Source organism: Falco peregrinus, chromosome 14 (genome assembly GCF_023634155.1).
Source record: "Falco peregrinus isolate bFalPer1 chromosome 14, bFalPer1.pri, whole genome shotgun sequence".
Taxonomy (NCBI): domain Eukaryota; kingdom Metazoa; phylum Chordata; class Aves; order Falconiformes; family Falconidae; genus Falco; species Falco peregrinus.
Window position 1 is genome coordinate 10,936,162 of NC_073734.1, and position 18,090 is coordinate 10,954,251.

The window sequence follows — 18,090 nt, forward strand, 5'->3', positions numbered from 1 at the left end:
CCATAAGCTATACATAAAACATAGATTTCTCTAAAAATGAGAAAAGAATATCTTGGGAAATAATATCATTTGAAATTGTAATAAACCCAGCACAGGTTATTGGGAAGTTTTGGTTAGTTTATGGGTCTGCTATGGCAATTATAGGAACACCCCCATAGTGGTTTAACAGAAGACTTAAAATGATTCTCAGTCCTGCTCCTGCACAATAGCAATTGCTATTATGACTTAATTTTATCTATTCTTTATTTGCCTCAATGTAAATAAGAGCAGAAATTCTTTTTTTGCTGCACCTGCTGAGATTTAAATCACAGTACTGATACCTCATCAGTGGTAAATCACCATTGTTTATTAATGCCAGGCAGATCGGACATACTACTTAGTAACAGATAAACAGCTGCACAATTAGGGAGGCAGAAAATATCATATCTCAGTTTTTAAGGCCTGCTGTGAATTAAGAAAATGATCAGCTGCTGCCAAAGATGAAATCTCTGTTGATATGAATGGGGAAAACCTGCCAGTGAAGCTTCTCTCTCCACAAAGACACTGAAGGGCAGTGCTTTATAGGAGGGCAGGTACAGTATAGGAGGAAAGTTTATTACTCCTGCTTTTTTCTATGCACTTGGATCATGCTTTATCGAAGATAACTTACCACAGATAAATAGACCGTGGTTATAAAATAACAACAGAAACATGAAATAACTACAACTGAAATCAAAAGATTTGTATGCTAATGGATAACGATCTTTCAAGCCTAATTATACTATAAGCCAGAATGTACCACCCTTACTAAATAAAGTGCAGTAAAGCTTTATGACTAGCTTAATTGAATTCACTGAGTCCCTTTCCCAAGAGAGACGCATGTGGTCTAGTTGTGGTAGCGAGCCACTAACGAATACTTCTGAAGTGACTAGGCTAGAATAAGACAAACCACTAACTGTGTTAATAACTGTTAGACAAATTTGTAAATTCTTTACACCATCAGACTTAAAAGTGAGCCAGGCCCTTAACCGCCATGCACAGCAGAAGAGCAAACAAAGACAAAAGAGAAATTCTGCTGTTTATTTTAAAAATACTGGGTTATGTAAGATATGATGTAGTTAAACTATATGAACAACCAATATGAAGAGATTGTAGAACCATACAATCACAGAATCACATAGGTTGGAAAACACCTCTGGGAACATCGGCTCCAACCATTAACCCAGGGCTGCCAAGCCCATCACTAAGCCATATCGGTAAGCGCCGCAGCTACGTGTCTTTGAAACACCTCCAGGGATGGTGACTCCACCACCTTCCTATGCAGCCTGTTCCAATTCTTGACCACCCTTTCCTTAAAGAAACTTTTCCTAATATCCAGTCTAAACCTGCCCTGGCACAACTTGAGGCCATTTCCTCTTGTCCTGGTGCTTGTTACCTGGGAGAAGAGACCGACCCCCACTTGCCTTACAGCCTCCTGTCAGATAATTCATATTCCTTGGAGAAACAGGTAATGAAAGCACAATTCAGCCAAATACCACGTTAGTAGTTAGCCATACAAAGGTGCCTTTACTTATCCACAATTAGGGCTCAACAACAACGAGAAAAGGCCCATACAACATATGCATCCTTTAGCCCCATCCATCTACAGATGTCTGAATTTCTGTGGCTGATACAGAGATTTCAGGCTAATAACTGCCAAACCTCTGCATTTGACACCAGACATCACTAAATAGCCTTCTTTAGGTATTTACATAAGGGTGGCACGCTCAGAACCAGACTGGTAACCCACCTATACACCTGCTTGTAAATCTGTGATAGGGTTCATGTCTTTTATAGCAAGTAATGGAAAGACCAGAGAATGTGTTTCATTTCTTCTAAGCAAGCATAAAGCCAAAGTACTGTTGTATTGGACAGAAATGAGGTTAAACTTTTTTTTTTTTTTTTAATGAAACCTAGGAAAAGTTTCTTTCCAGTCTGTTTTCTATAGTATTTTTTCTAAATTCTCTAATATTTTGTCTCATTACTCAATTATCAGACTATTTCCATGTTCAGAGATATCTAAGTTTTATTTCATTTATGGTACTGCAATACTTTGAGTTTACTGAGCCTTGGTGTATAAGACTAATGTGCAGGAGACATGGTATTGGTAGCACCTAAGTTGGTTCATGTTTTTTTTCTTTTGTTAGGGTTTTCATAACAAATGCACACAAAAGCTCTCACCAGAATATTGATAGAACAGATAGCTATTGAAAAATATTATTTCCTTGAAATGCAATTAGCTATTGTCTCCTAAAATTCTGTTTTAAAGGAAAAATACATTAAAAAATGGCCAGGCAGCATCAAAATGTCCATTATTTTTAGAACAGAATGTTTTCATTCTGATTTTCAATTTTTAACTTATGATTATAATATTTTTGAAAGTGTATCATTAAACATACACATTAAAATTTACATGGTGCAATAATGGAATAAACACTTTTAATGCACAATCAAAATGATGCATTCTAATCCAAAAACCCAATGCTTCCACATATTTTTGTTAGAAATTGCCATGTTCTAATTTTGTTCCAACTTGGAAAGAAAGAAAGTACATTTTTGCTCCCTGCTTTCCCCTGATGAATATTTTTGCTTCTGTAATAGTAGAATTACTGACTTGAAATCCTTTTTTCTTTTTTTTTCTTTCTTCAAATATTTTTTTGCCAAAAAAATTTGAAAAAACAGAATTTGGACTTTCCAGAGCTATGCCAGATAAAGCCAGATTAATGAGATGAGCAAGCAAGAAGAAAAATAAGTTGCATAGAAAATCAAGCTCTGTATCTTGAAGTAGCTATCAAGCCAATACTGTAGAAAAATTAAATCTTACAAAGTACTGCATATAACATTTTTACAGAGGACATATGTCACACTAATTAAATGCCTTTTTTTTTAAATATAATGAATTTTGGCTACTTCTCTTTATGTATATTGTTTCTATATAACTTGATGAGTAATGAAATTCTAATTCAGTTTGCATATATAAAATACTTATGCTTTTAAATTTTTGAACATATCTATAAAATTCTGAAAAAATGGAAATGAGGTAAATATTTTACTCAGTTCAGTTTTACAGGCTTGGACAAAATGGAGAGTGACAGTTTTAGGATATATGTAGGCCTGTAGCTGGTCTAAATTATTAGGGCTTTGAGGCAGGACTAGTAAAGAATTCCAGGGAAACAGAACAAGACTGGAAAAATAGCCAAGGTAGGACTGAAACAGAGTTGAAGGCAGGCTGAGATGAGGAGCAGAGGGAACACAATCAAGAGGCAGAGGAGCACAGGACCAAGCTCAGAGTAAAGCAGAACAGGGCAGAGGGAAGGAACTAATGTTAAATTGAAAGAGAAATGACTATCAAGCTGGAATAAAGGGAAGAAAGCCAACTTGCTGCCACTGTGGCTGGTTTCAGAAGACCCTGTCTTTCTAGTAGCAGAGTAAGTCCTTTTTCACAGATGCCAGGGGACAGCAGTAATAAAATTAGGGGCGGGGCCACTGCTTAAATTGTAATAGATCAAACTGTGAATTCTCTATTACTTTTCTCTGTTTATGTAAAATTTTTCTGATCTAGGTAACTACCCTCATTTATTTCCTATTTCTATGATCATATTACCATCTGAGCATCCTGAGAGCTTCTCTGGTAAGAAAAGGAATTTGTTGCCTATTAACACTGTCTGAGTTGTGTGCTGCAGTAGAAAATATATTAATCAATTAATTTGTCTAGATATCTGTGACAGTGAATGCTACATTTAGCTAGTTTTGGAAGGATTATTTAGAAATGAGAGACCAACATAGTCTCCAACATCTTCACACACAAGTGCTAATACATCCAAACGTGTTGGAAATTCTGAATTTCTAATTCTGAAAATACTAAAATGTGCAATATGTAGGCCCCCTAAATAAAGGTTTAAAGTTTTGCTCTGTGACAAATCTGATGTAAATGATGATGATTAGAAAATGGTCTTAAGTGACAGATTATAACAATTAACATCATCCTCTTGATGCTGAAGACTGCTTGCATAGCTTAAATTCCCTAAGGCAGTAACACACAGTGATGATTATTATTAAATAGACCCTCTCCAAATATACCTTTCCTATGCATTTGACGTTTTGGTGTTTGTTTTCATAATGGTTTTAACAGGCAGTACTACACATAGCAAAATGTCTTTTGGGAACCTTTGCATCATACCATACTAGCCATGACAAAGGAGGAGTAGAAGGTGTGTGGTCATTAAACATCTATGTGATGAAACTGGAATAGCAGATTTTGTTCAAGTTAGATCAAAAAGGAAAATATTGTAAACTGAAGATGCAAAAGTCATACAGGCACAATCATCTCTGATTTTCTATCTTTAAACCAGGAATGGGTTTAGCCAAAGGAATACAAAATATGTTTTGACAACCTTATAACTACATGGAATAAACTCAGTATTGTTAGTGCAGGCACTAGGAGATTACTCAAAATAATCTGCAGATACACACTGATGATTGAATCCCATCCAACCTTGTACACCCGGTTTCTTATTTTCATTGCACTGCTACTGTTTCGTAAGACTACTCACGTGGCAAGGAGCATTTTTGTGATTTTGAAAATGATCTGAACTGATAAATGCTACATGATTAAAAAATCTTATGCAAGTATTTTCATAGAAATCAAATGGCATGAGAAGAGTGTCATATACCGCATGGGAAAACATACTTAGTAGTTTTTTTCAAAGGGAACTTCAAAGCAGCACTACCTGATAGGACTGGAAGACACGTCAGGGTCATGGGCAGCCACCTGACCAATCACAGAGTTAATAGCAGCATTTTCATGCACTTCCAGTAGGTAAGTAGGTGATGAAAAGACTGGTGGCTCATCAGCATCGTCTACTACAATTTTTACCGTTGCTGTATCCTTGAATGGTCCTCCACTGATGAAGCGAGGATCAATATAAATGTTGGCTGCTTCTACCTTCAGAGAATAGGATTTTTTGGTCTCAAAGTCCAGTGGCTGTTAAGAATGACAAAGATAAATGTCTTTTACTAATGGCCACAGAGAAAGAACAAGTGAATATAATGCTGATGGATGGAAGTTATGTGTATTTACGTACATTCAGTGAGTTTTAATGCAATCACTTCCCACTCCCAGAAATCCAACCTGTAAACTTTCAAGTCATATATTGATATCTGTTTATTAACCAGCCTCAGAAAAAACAAGTCTCTTTGTTTTCTTGCTTTTCACAAAAAATTTACCAAGTTATTCTCTCTCATGAATTATACTATTACAATTACATATCAGATAAATACTACAGATTTGTTGGTGATGACATGACTTGCATATTAATCACGCACTTAATCACTGCTTTGTTAGTTGGAGATAAGAAAGGAATTATACTAGCTCCACAGGAATAAATATTTTATTACTTCCAGAACAATGTGAGAAATTCAAAGAAATAACAATTATTATTTGTTGGACATAAGAGGCATCATATGGAAAAATGTAGAGCTAATCATATAAGAAAGTGTTTCAATATTATTGCACTTCAGGTAGCTCTGCATTTCTGTTTATAGGGGTAAATGAGGCAGACATCTCTCAGGAATTTCTTAAAACTAGCAATTTCTATTTCTGTATCTTACTACTATTTTTTTTTTTTTTTCAGAGAGAGAAGCATGAAACTGATTACTTTATTCTATCAATATACCTGCCATGTCACCATTGTTTTTACTGTTTTACAGTTCCATATTAAAACATAAAAGATGAAAACACAGTGGGTTTAAAGGAATGAAATGCCAAATAAAAAACAAATCTGTGACACTTGAATATTAGAATTTTTCATTATAGGAGATTCAAGTTTGTGTCTTAAAGCACATCAGTAGATTCACTACATAATTCTCTTGTGTCTCACAATGATTCAAATTTCAAAGATGCAAATTGCCAAGCATTGGAAAGATATTAAGATTTGCATTACAATGTCCCAGGGATAAAAAGAAAAGGACATAGAAACTCTAAATCTGCAATGCAAATACCAGCAAGAGCACAAACAGGAACCTTCAGGAAATCTGTCAAAGCCTTCAATATGTATACTTTCAAATTTTGTTGATTTTTTTCAGGTATGAATCAAGCTCTAATGGGATTTGCTCTTTCTTACAAATTCTAGTAAACACGAGAAAAGCTTGCTTCTTTAGCAGCTCTTAAATTAGTAAGCTTTTGTAATTATGAATGGTGATTTATAAATCAGCATATTCACAATTTGCCAATCATAGTTCCTGTATCATTTTTTCAACGGCTTTTCATGTACTTTACAGAAATGACAGTACCCCAATACATTTAGTCATGCTTAATCAGAATATCATATTGAAAATTTACTCTGCATTGTCTAAACTCCATGAATTTATGCTGGAGAAAATCTGTTGCTGAACAGCACCCTCCATACATCATCTACTGTAGCAGAACCAGAATGATTATTGCTGTCAAAATGAATATATGAAACAACATTTTGTTAGAGGCTCAGTTGTGAAATAAAGCCAAGGGAACTGGGGCAAAAGGCTAATTGCCTTAGTTTTCAAAGGAGGCCACAGCATACAATAAATAACAGTAAGAAAGATCAGGATTATATATCATAATTTTCTCTTTAGGAAAACAGATCTAAATTTATGTAAATACACATAATTTTATTATAAATCTACAGGGCTGACAACTAAGAAACAGAAAATATAATCTTTTGACAGGGACTCTACCTGACCTCTTTAATCACAGGTACAAGTTGAATATTATTTACCTGTACTCACTGGATTCTTCTTGGGTTTTGTTTTGTTTTGTTTTTTTCCATTGGAATGTCATGTTTTAGGGGTTTATTTTGGGTTTTAGAGAAAACAAAGATTAATTTAGAGTGCTCTGTTATATATTTAAAACCGTCTATGCCAGAGTTACAAATTATATTCGTATCCTTTTTCAGAACACAGCATGAGAATCAGCTCTCTCCTCCTTCCACAAAAAATGATGATAATTAAATCTGTAATTAATATTTCATTGACATTACTGGCCAAGTTTTGTTCTAGGTATGCTGTCTCTCTGCACATTTCTGTATATAATTGGGTGGTCCTTCTGTTGTGCACATTGCACATCAAGAATATATCTTGATGCACCTTCCATACATCAAGACTGTACAAACATAGAAAATGTAACAATTGCAGACTCCTTCAGGGCCTGAAATTGGCACTTCTCATATGAAACAGCACTGATCTGCTTGATAAGGTTCACTGACATCACTATTCATTGAGCAAAGAGAGTTCAGCATGAGAAAAGCTGGAAGACAGTCTCTCATACATCAGGTGATTAAATAATATGCCTCAAATTATTTTTTTTTTCTGAATACTATTTTACCAGTCATACAGCAAATCAAATAATAGAGAAAAAGGTATCTGATTTTATGATTTTATGGAACAAACAAAGCATATCAATCTACTCTTCTCCTTTGGAACCAAGAAAGCAAAACCAATCTGATTTGACCACATGGAAGCCCAGATAAGATTAACACATTCCCAGCACTGCAAATACTTCCATGGACGTCTCCCCAGTTGTCACCTAAATGGCAATTTTGAGGGACATGGCTAATACAACCCTTTTTTATCAGTTCACAGGCTTGACACCCCATCCATAGATAAAAGAATCCTTGGAAATCCAGTATTTTCTCATAAAGTAAAGTGTGGCTGGGTGTTTGTATGTAAAATAAACATTTATTATTTTTTTTAACAAAGATACCATTTACCTTTCTCACTCTAATAATGCCATCTTGAGTCTGGGCATCTGTAGTAATTTCAAATATATCCATCCCATCTCCTTCAATAATATCATAGGATGATTTCGCATTTTCTCCAATATCCAGGTCATTTGCTTTCACCCTTCCTATTGGCTCACCAAGAGCAACATCTTCCATTACTGAGAAGTGATACAGACCTTACAAAGAGGAAAAGACTAAATATTACACCTGTTTCCAGTATCTCTTGTGTGCTCTTCATTTGTTTATACTTCCCCAATGCAAACTCTTGAGATATGCAGCTGATACAAACCACATTTACACAAGTTATTTACAGAAAGCAGCAAAACATGTTCCTCATACAGGAATATTCAGTTTACTATATGTGAATGTTCTTTTCATTACAGTAATAGCCTGCTTCTTTCTTGCAGGGATGCTTAGTGCTGGCAAACATCAATAAAAACCTACCTCCAACACTGGAAGTATGTAACTTTCTCTACTGCAGACACCACTGAACTTACCATTTTATTTATAGACATGCAGTTAGAGTTCAGCTATGAAACTTTGGCTTTCACTCTGTAGAAAAATGGTCTAATGCTTTAAAGATGCTTTATACAATTTCAGGTCTTTATCCTTTAAATTTAATTTGGTTTTGTCTGTTTAACCCTTTCCAGCTTCCTTTTTGTGGTAAGAAACTAAATAGAAACATTGAAGGAAACTCTCCAAATATTTTTTTTTAAAGGCGATAATAACTTTTCATAGCAGTCATTACTGCATTTACTATTTGGTTGTAGGGTTAAAACAGAATCCACTAGAAAGTGCTATTCAAATTGTCAAGTTTTTTATTTTCTGTAATACTTGCTTCAGACCTTCTGACTTAAGAAGTGTCAAAAATCTGCTTAGAACTTGCAATATACATTATTTTAGGTAAATGTGGTTTTTTTAAAAGAAAACTTGAAATACCAATTCTGTTATTGTATCTCCCAGTTCTTACCAGTACTCTGAAAAACAGAAGACACATGCATGCTTTACATCAAAAATTCTTTATGGAGTGCTTTTTTTTTTACCTCTCACTAACTGACATTTATTGAAGCTACAGTTAATATGTGATCTAATCAATTGCAGTGCTACTTAGTAGTTAAAATAGTTAAAAGGTATTCAAGGTTAGTACCCAACACGAAATAGTTTTTTACAAAGGTTCTGGACTTGTTCTTTTCTGTCCTCACAGTTGTTCCAAGGCAACAGGTGGTTTTTGCTGTTACATGTTGCTATTAGTTATCTAAACCCAAAATATTTTGGAATTGTTGCTTTAACCGTTTGTAGGCTGATTGCATTACCAACAGGAAACTGCGAGGAATTCACAAATACATATATTGGCTCTACATATAATCTGTCCCAAAGTGAATTTTTTTTGCTTTCATATTTCTAGGCTAAATTATTAGTGATAATTTGGAGATCATCAAGATTACTCAAGAATATTCATAATGGCTCACAAACAACGAGCAGCCAAAGCAATCAAGTGCCTCAGGAGACGAAATTATGTGTTCATAATTTATACTGCTTTGTGGTTTGAATCTCCAGACACAGTTGATTGCATTTTTAAGTTGGTATTTTTCTCTCAGATTTATTAAGATAATTTACAAAATGTTGTAAAAAAATATTATGATGCAGCTGAGTGTTTTACACAAATTGCTCTCAAGAATTATGAATTGTCCTGTCAAGAAGTCATAGTGCAGAGCTGACCAAAAATCTGCATTATGCATCTTTGAAAACCCTTGGCTTTCACAGGAGTGCACAGTTATTCTCAGTACAATCCTATGGTAAACTTCCAGGTAAAAAAAAATCTGTGACTTACAAAATGCCTCTAAAATTATTTCAGAGATCATAGAAGTAGGGAAAGTTCATCTTTTTCATTTCTAAAACCCAGGAGGCTAACGCTCTTTGAAATCAAACCATAAATATACATTTCTGTCCTGCCTGGAAACAATAAACGATAAAACACACTGCTTTCTGAGTTCATTACAATTTACTGTGAAAGCAGCATGTATTACATCTTATGAATTCCTATTTCATTCTGCTTAGGCTCTATTGTAAGTTTGATCCTTTCTTATTTTCCTTTCCAAGCAAATGCCAACTGTGCTTCAACAGTGTAAAAAAAATACATTAAAGACTTGATCAGCTCTTGTATAAGGCCAGAGTCATGACTAATCTGTAATGCTAGGCAGCATGCTATGAATGCTTAGTTTTAAAAGGCAGAATTTGCAATAACATCCAGTTGCAAGATTTACTATGGCTCACCCTCATTAAATGCAGTGTACACATAATGCAAAGTTACAGTACATGCAGGTTTTTTCTCACGAGGTTGCACAACGGTCAGTGTTGTGACAGGGTGGCTATTTCTAGGTGGCAGCTTGAATCCTGCACTGGAGTGCAATAGTTGTAACAGCTTCAAAGACAGCAACTTATTCTGTTGAAGGAAAACTACATTTTCCACAGAGGAAGTATTTCAGGGATCTGCGATGCAGTTTTCCTCATGTTCCTGAGTCAGTGTGTCACTGTATCCAAACTACTGGAGAACAGATACGAGCAAACTGCACCGGGGAAATACAGTTTCAACTCCATATGCATCCACTCCTGTGCTTCCTGCTGAGACCTCCGGCAAATGTACCAATTAGTACCAGTTGTGTTGCTGATTTTCTGATCAGCTTTTTTTCATACTGGCAGGCAAAAGCTTTTTGAGACAGAAAATGCTGATACAAATATAAAAGGCAGGTAAGCTGGCACAAGTAGATCTGTAGTCACTGACTTAGAGCTACAGTACATTGCAGGTGTAAAAGGCATGCCCCTCTGCATTCTGGTGATACACTTCAGCCACGAGTCTCAGCTATAGATGTTTACATTATTAGAGAAATTGTCATCATATGTTGGAAAACACTGCTACGTGAGTGCAAGCAATGCAATGTGATATGAAGTAAAAAATGTATGCCTTTCTTATGAGAGAAAACCTTTTACTGTGCATAGAGTGCTTATCTGTTAAAAACCACTATGATGAGGTAATAAAATACATATTTTGTAAATAAGCTTTTCCCACTGCAGATGTATTTTATAATTTTTCTCTATCTGTATGTGCATTTTCTAGACTATAGCAGAGGTTTTATCACATGCCAAGTACTAGGACAAACCAATTTTACTCTTTGTGTCTTCAGACAGGGCAAAAGGGGACTTCAAGTCATACATATGTGGAAAACAATTAATTTTACATTGGGTACATAAATACTTTGTTAGAAAAACATGCCTCTGATAAAGTAAAAATGATACAAAGTCTAGATGCAAACATTCTCCAACCCCAAACCAGGCTCTTAATACCTTACAACTTTAGTTTTTCAGAACAAGCTGGATAAAAATGTAGGTTACTTATAGTGCAGTAGATTGTACCTGTTCCAAATAAAACCAATACAGTCATTACACTCTTCCCTCTTCTTTTTTCTTTTTGTCTTCATCTTTGAGACAGACTACCAAGCTTGTAGAGAATCTCAGCAGGATGCCAAATCATTTTAACCTAGCCCAGCAAGATATCCATTGGAACCACAGTAGTAATATGGATTTTGAATTAAAGATCAACAATTATCTAGACTAAGGCTTATAGCCTTTATTTTCTTCACTATTACCTAATTAGTCAAACCTTTATTTCTTTTATCAGTTATATATGTCTTTTACCATTGGTGTCACTTGCCTGCGTGAGATGGAAGCATGTATAACAGCAACTAAAACTAGCACTTAGAAACAGCTGAACTGAAAGCAAATAAATATATGTTAAAAAATCTCCAAGTCCTTTTGTGTGAATGTAAGAGGGGTAACAAGGAAGACAGAGAGCTGTGTGCACTGTTGTGGACATAAATCCCTCTTTCCTAAGCTCTTAATCAGACAGAGCACTATTAATCTTTCTCTAGTAGCAGCTACATATTTTTAAATTACACTATAAACCCAGGCAATATGATAATTAAAAGAAAAAAAACCCAAACCACAAAACCCCCTACATTACTTTTTTATATAAGAGAACATGTAATACATGCAATAGCACTTACTCTGTGCAAACTTAGGAGGATTGTCATTAACGTCAGTGAGTGTAATTGTCACTGTTGTAGTTCCAGAGAGTCCACCCATATGTCCTCCCATGTCCTTTGCTTGGATGACCACAAAATATTCTTCTTTGGCTTCTCTGTCCATATTGGGAAGAGCTGTTTTAATTATAGCTACAATAAGGGGGGGAAAAAGTCAGACACAGACCAAATCCAGTTTTGCAAGTATTCCTATGGATATGTGTAAATATTTATATAAAAATTGAACTTCTAAACAGCCAGTTCAATTGCCTCTTAGTACCAAGGATAAAGAAGAATTTGAGATTCTCAGAAAAGTATATTAGAGGTCACTTACCTTTATTTATTTAAAAGTGCAATGAAATTGTGGTCCAAAAGCCAAGAATCAATCATACCTGTGATACATATTAATTTTTACATTTTCTTCCTGATAAACATTTTGGTTTCTGTCTTACCGCCAACAGAAATCCGTTGTTTACCCACAGAATTCACAACCAGAAGACAACAACAACATAATAAACTTAAGCTGTAAGCACTGTTATCTGTATTTGTCAGATGTTTTCAAATATTTTAAACCCCAAACCATTACTTAATCAGCTCTTGTATATAATGCAGGCTACAGCTGTTCCCTTAACTCCTAAACTGAGTGCCTAAACCTCTGCTGGAGAATGGCAGCATCTCCTTCTGTATGTCTTTCAGCATAGTCACCAGTACTGCAAACTCCTACAGTCACCTCACAGTCACCTCATTGTCCCTACTCAGGAGGGTCACTTGTTGGACAATCTCCTCAGTAAGCTGCTATAACCCACTTTATTAGGTTAGAAGTTTTTAAAGACAGAGAAGTAAAATGATCTGTAGTATATAAAATGCAAAATGTCAGTGAGCTAGCAGGAAGGTATCTGCAAGGGACAGTCCAGTTAAATACAGGGCCAGATCCAGGCAAACCCCTATAAACTTTATGGACATCTAACAGAAAAAAAAAAAAAAAAAAAAAAAATTCTGTCCAAAAATTTCTCCACCTGTAATGTGCTATTATATTGAAAACATTCAGTATGAGAAGTGCAATACTAAATGTTTAATGGTAGATTTCAATCATACTCATGACAGTCTAGTAATGTTCATTATAATAAAAAGATCATAATCAACTAAAGAACTCCCACTAGACCTAGGGAAAACAACTCTAAATATTAAAGTAAAACATGGCATTTATTTCCTTTTAATCCTGTTTTTGAGTTCTATTTTTTAAAAAAATAATTTGTCTGTGAAGAGAGAACACGAAGTTCAAGTTACTGAATTATCTTAGTGGTTAAGCGAAGTGTAAGAGTGCTGAGGGGAACCGAACCACCATTGCAGCAGCTCCTTTAAACCATGGTGTTTGAGGGTTCTTATGAGGCATAAAGAAGAGCGCCTTGTACTTACAGAGTTGAAGGGCACAGTTTATGGGCAGACATTGACAGTGACTCACCAAGTCTTTGGAAGTCATTAAAAAAAAAAAAAGAAGGGAAGATTTCTATATTGTACTGTATATTTGTTAAGATGTGCATGTTGAATAGAGTGGCCAAGTTCACACTCTGAATCATACATATCTGTTACGGGGCCTGATCATACATTTCATTAGCTCTCAGACTGTATTTATTGGTTTTCTCCCCCCCCACACCTCCCCATCCCCCACCCCCCGTTCTTTATTAAGTACTGTCAGGAGGGTTTGGATGTCAATCAATACTTACTGCAAATCCCTTAGTTTTGATTTCTCTATTGGGACTAACATAGCTATGGAGACTTCAAATAGAAATTTTTCTTTCACATGGGATAGTTTATATTAAATAAGCTTCTTAGATATGACACTGGCTGAAATGCCAAGATTGTCTATTCATGTACTTCTGGTGAATAAAGAAATGTTCCTGTTCCTTATCATTAATAGAGATGCATTTTAGTAAATTTTAGAATCCATTTATCTTTAGTATTGTAACATTAGGAATCTGATCAGACCTTCTCTTCTTGGCTGAGCAAAGGACCAAGCTAAGAACAAGGGGGTGTAAGGAATTCCAATACAGCAATATGCTTGCTACATAAACTCCCAAACAACATAATATCAGTCTTGTAACCTACCCTTTTGTAAATGATCACTGTAAAATATTGTGGGTTGTTGTCTTACATATTTTATAAATATAATTCTGGATGAAAATGAAACCTCTGTTTTATGTCTGCAACTGCATAATCTCTTGCTCCCAAAGAACTGGATGCGTAATCAGTGATTTTTTCATTCCAGCATGGGGCAGGAGGGGTTAGGAGCAGCAAGGCCAGCTGCAGTGCAGTTAGAGGTGAGTTAGGAGCAGAGCACAGAAAAAAGGCAGGCAGGAGCTGTGACCTCCCCAACGAGGAGCCAGACTGCAAAGGGGCCAGTCAGGGTCCCTCTCAGATCCAGAGACAGTGGCCAGGCTGAGCCACAGAGTCTGACGGTCACCCAGCAAGTGCACAGCAAAAAGGTAGGTCTGAAACCAGGCCAGGAAACCCAGCCAGAGGGTCTGGAAGTGGGTCAGAACTGCTAAAGCACAAGACCAGCTGCAGATGTAGCACAGCTGGGGGCCAGCAGAAGAGCCTCAGCCCAAAAGCCGTTCCCAAGGACAAGGAGGGACAGCCTCTGCATGAAGCTTTCTTCATGACAGCTCATATCGGCAAAGCAGTTGACCTTGAATGCAGCCAGCTACACTTCTAAACTTAACCGACTAAACTCCTTGAAGGAGGTTGTGCTCAGGACCCGACAAATCCAATGAAATCCAGTGCTTATAAAACCAATGAAGCAGCCTTGAAGTACAACATTTGTGTAATTCAACTATTCTATTCCATCTATAGGAGTGGACAGAAGTTATTCTGCAAAACATTGAAGAATATGCTTCTGTTGCATTTTTTAAATTAAAACAGGGAAACAGTAAAACTCAGAAGATAATAATAAACATTTATCAGATGTGATAGGTGCAAAATACATTCAGTAAAAGAGTAGGGTCATAGTTCCTCTGTAACAGCCTGTGTAAGGAAGGTAAATTATACTTACGTCTAAAAGCATTTGACAGTTGTGACTGGTTTGGACTGATTGGTTTACTAATTGGGAATAATAATGATGCATTCTGCAAATAATTCTATTGTTATAAATGAGATGACTCAAGAAAAGGATGCTAACATAAACTTAGTGTATAAGAATTTGGTCCACGTTAATTTTTTTTTCACTAACAGAGCTGATCCAAAGATCAGTGAAATATTTGAGTGGGTTTTGTGTTGTCTACTGTAGCTTTTCCTCCATTACTATTTTTTAAGCAGCTTCCCTTGCTTCTTAATTATTTTCTTTTTTAAAGCCTAATTTACAGATTTAAGTCTAGCCTACAGATGACTTGTATAAGATGCCACATTTTGTATCCAATTTCCTCCAAGAAAAGTTAATTATTTCAATAAATGATGATTTTTCCTAGGCATGTATTTTAATTTGTCTCTTAATGTATGGAACAGTCTAGCCCTTGTCTAAGGTTTGGAAGAGATCAGGAAGATTAAATACCTTAAAGAGCACCTAAATCAGAATTAGAGTTTCTGACTTTCAAGATGTGAAAAATTGGGGGGTGGTGAGGGGGTGTGTGTGCGTGTCTCTCTCTGTCTGTATAAAGATACTAACACAACCTGTTATTTCAATAGTTTTATACATATTTCTATCTGCTGTCTCAGCCATAAACCATTTGCCTGATTAAAAAATAAAGTCAGGTTTCAATTTCAAACACGATAAAAAGCTAAAAAGCCGTTTACTGTTTTAATTACTATATGAGGAGCTGAAGATTTTTAAACACCAAATATAGCCAAATTACACAGGATGACTGTAACCACCAGCATTTCTGTATTCAGACTCTATAGAACAGAGGTCAGCAAAAGAGAAGTGTCGATATCTCTTAGAAGGCAAATTACTAAACATACAAAGTCTCCATACTCACCTAAGTAATGTGATTGAGACAAAGACAGACTAAGAGAGTTATGCATAGAGAATTTCAAGGTTAACTATTTGTTCTTTTGCTTTATTCACCAGTTCTTAGACTAGGCTCACAGGAAATACTAAAATTTTCAATCTATTTTTAGAAAACAATTCAGGCTCACCAAATAATAATGCATATACAGTACACAGAACATTAACTCATTGAGCATTCCACCTGCTCTACTTCAATTCAACACAGAAACAAATCCAGAATAAAAACATAATCACGTTCAGCATGCTATGATGGATGAAAATGATATGTGCCAAACAGCAGAGTAGTTTAAAAGCGAGGGATGAGAATTACCGTAAACTAATGTAAGGTAGGTAGACGCTTGTTGGAAGATTGTATTCAGAGCAGTTATCAACGGCTTACTGTCAAAGTGGATAGATGGATGAAGTGGTTCATAGGGTTTGTTCTGCTTCTAGCATCATTCAATATTTCCTGAATGATGGAAGACAGGAAGAACTTATCAAGCCTGTCAGATGACAAAGTTGGGAGCCACTGCAAATGCTGGAAGAACAGGATTAGAGTTCAAAACCATTTTGACAAATTGGATGGTCTAAAAAAGGAGGACACAACTCAGTTTGGCAATTTAAAAGCATCTTGTGTGGGTGAAACAATTAACTTCACAATTACAATAGAGCAGATGACTCACAAGGCAGAAAAAAATGTGGAGTCAAAATGAGCAGAATATGAATCAACAGCGTTTTGCTGATAAAAATGTTCAGACATTTCCTGGTATATTAGCTAGTATGTTATATGGAAAAACTGCGGAATAATCCTTCCAGTTCACTCATATTGGTAAGGCTGGAATGGTGTATCCAGTTTTGAAAAAAAATGGTTCATATAGTTAGGGGGAGTATGAGGAAAGACTTTACAGCCAAATATGTAAAAATTACTGGAAGCTACTTTCCTTTTCCACTGGGGATAAGAGAAGTGATGGGCCTTAAATATAACCCACAAAACAGGTTTAAATTGCCGTGAGCGAGATTTCAGTTAAACAGCAGGGGAACACTTCCTAAAAGAGAAGGTAAGTGCAGACAGAAGGCTGCCTGTAAAATATGAAGTATTTCCATTACGGAAAGTTTTGAAGAACCTCTCAGAAAAATGTCTGTTGAGAATGAAAAGGGACAAACCCTGATCCATTCTGGGGGCAGGGGCACTCACTGCATTCTCACTTGAGGTCCCTTCCCTCCATATTATGTACGATAAGGCTTTATCTGTATGTACTCTAAAATACTTCACCAACCTTAGTCCTGGGAAAATATTCAGTGGCCATGTAGTACAACCACTGAACAGATACCTGCATCATAATCCAGCTATGGATCCTCTGACTAAAGCTGGAAGCATCAGGAAGCAGGTTGGAAGGTAAAGAAATCAAGGAGTAATCTATTCCTTCAATAAGGAAAACACCCCCAATATATGAAGTACTTTTTTTTTTTTTTTTTTTTTTTTTTGGCTGAGTTGCTTTTCCTAAACAGCTATTGGTGTCACACTGCTCAATAGCAAATAAAACAGCTGCAGAATGGGATTTATTTTTACAGTGGTCCTAAATGTACACACTGAGCAATTTGCACAATCTGCCTCACAACTTGATGCGGTTAAAATGCACCCCTGTGGACTACTTTCAAAAACCTATTTAGAAGAATATACACTGTCTCACACTGAAAAAGATCAGGGGAAAAGAAACAATAAGTCAGAGGCTACAGCTGATGAAGAGAAAGAAGAGAAGCAAGAGGAACAATAGAAATGAGGATCTGTTTTTCACTTTTTACTTTCCTCTCCATTATTTTAAGGATCTCTTTATGCTAACACTGTAGGACTACACATAATAATAATTGAGAACATGGAACAAAACCAAGCAATCGTTATGCAAAATTGGAATCTGGCCCTGAAAAGCCTTTCTTAAGCATCTCATTCATCTCACACATTTTGATGAAGACTTCCTGCTATTTCAGCTTGCCTACTTTGGAACTTTCCTTTCTTCATCTTGGAAGAGCTAAGTAATTGCTTGGATCTTCCTTCTGTGCTAAAATCTTGGTGGAGATTCTTATTAAATATAAAAGTCATTTAGGACCCAAACTCCTGAAAAATCAGTCCTGTAATTTCTTCAGAGAGCTGTGAAGTGCATTCTTTGTATTCCCATGAAGAACACTGACTTCAGTGACGTTTTAGCAGTCCATAAAAAAGTTTCACCTGGAGATCTGTGGAAAACCTGTACCATAACTCCCAACA

General features: G+C 35.9%; 1 protein-coding gene across 2 annotated transcripts in view; it reads right to left on the reverse strand.

Moving 5' to 3' along the window:
- CDH8 (cadherin 8) overlaps positions 1-18,090 on the reverse strand; it is a 137,211-nt gene that overhangs the window by 54,319 nt on the left and 64,802 nt on the right. For both annotated transcript variants that reach the window (XM_055819041.1, XM_055819042.1), the window contains exons 4-6: positions 11,834-12,001; positions 7,761-7,948; positions 4,749-5,002 (exon numbers count right to left, since the gene is read on the reverse strand). In XM_055819041.1, the coding sequence (XP_055675016.1) occupies positions 4,749-5,002; positions 7,761-7,948; positions 11,834-12,001 (610 nt within the window). The remainder of the gene's footprint in view (positions 1-4,748; positions 5,003-7,760; positions 7,949-11,833; positions 12,002-18,090) is intronic.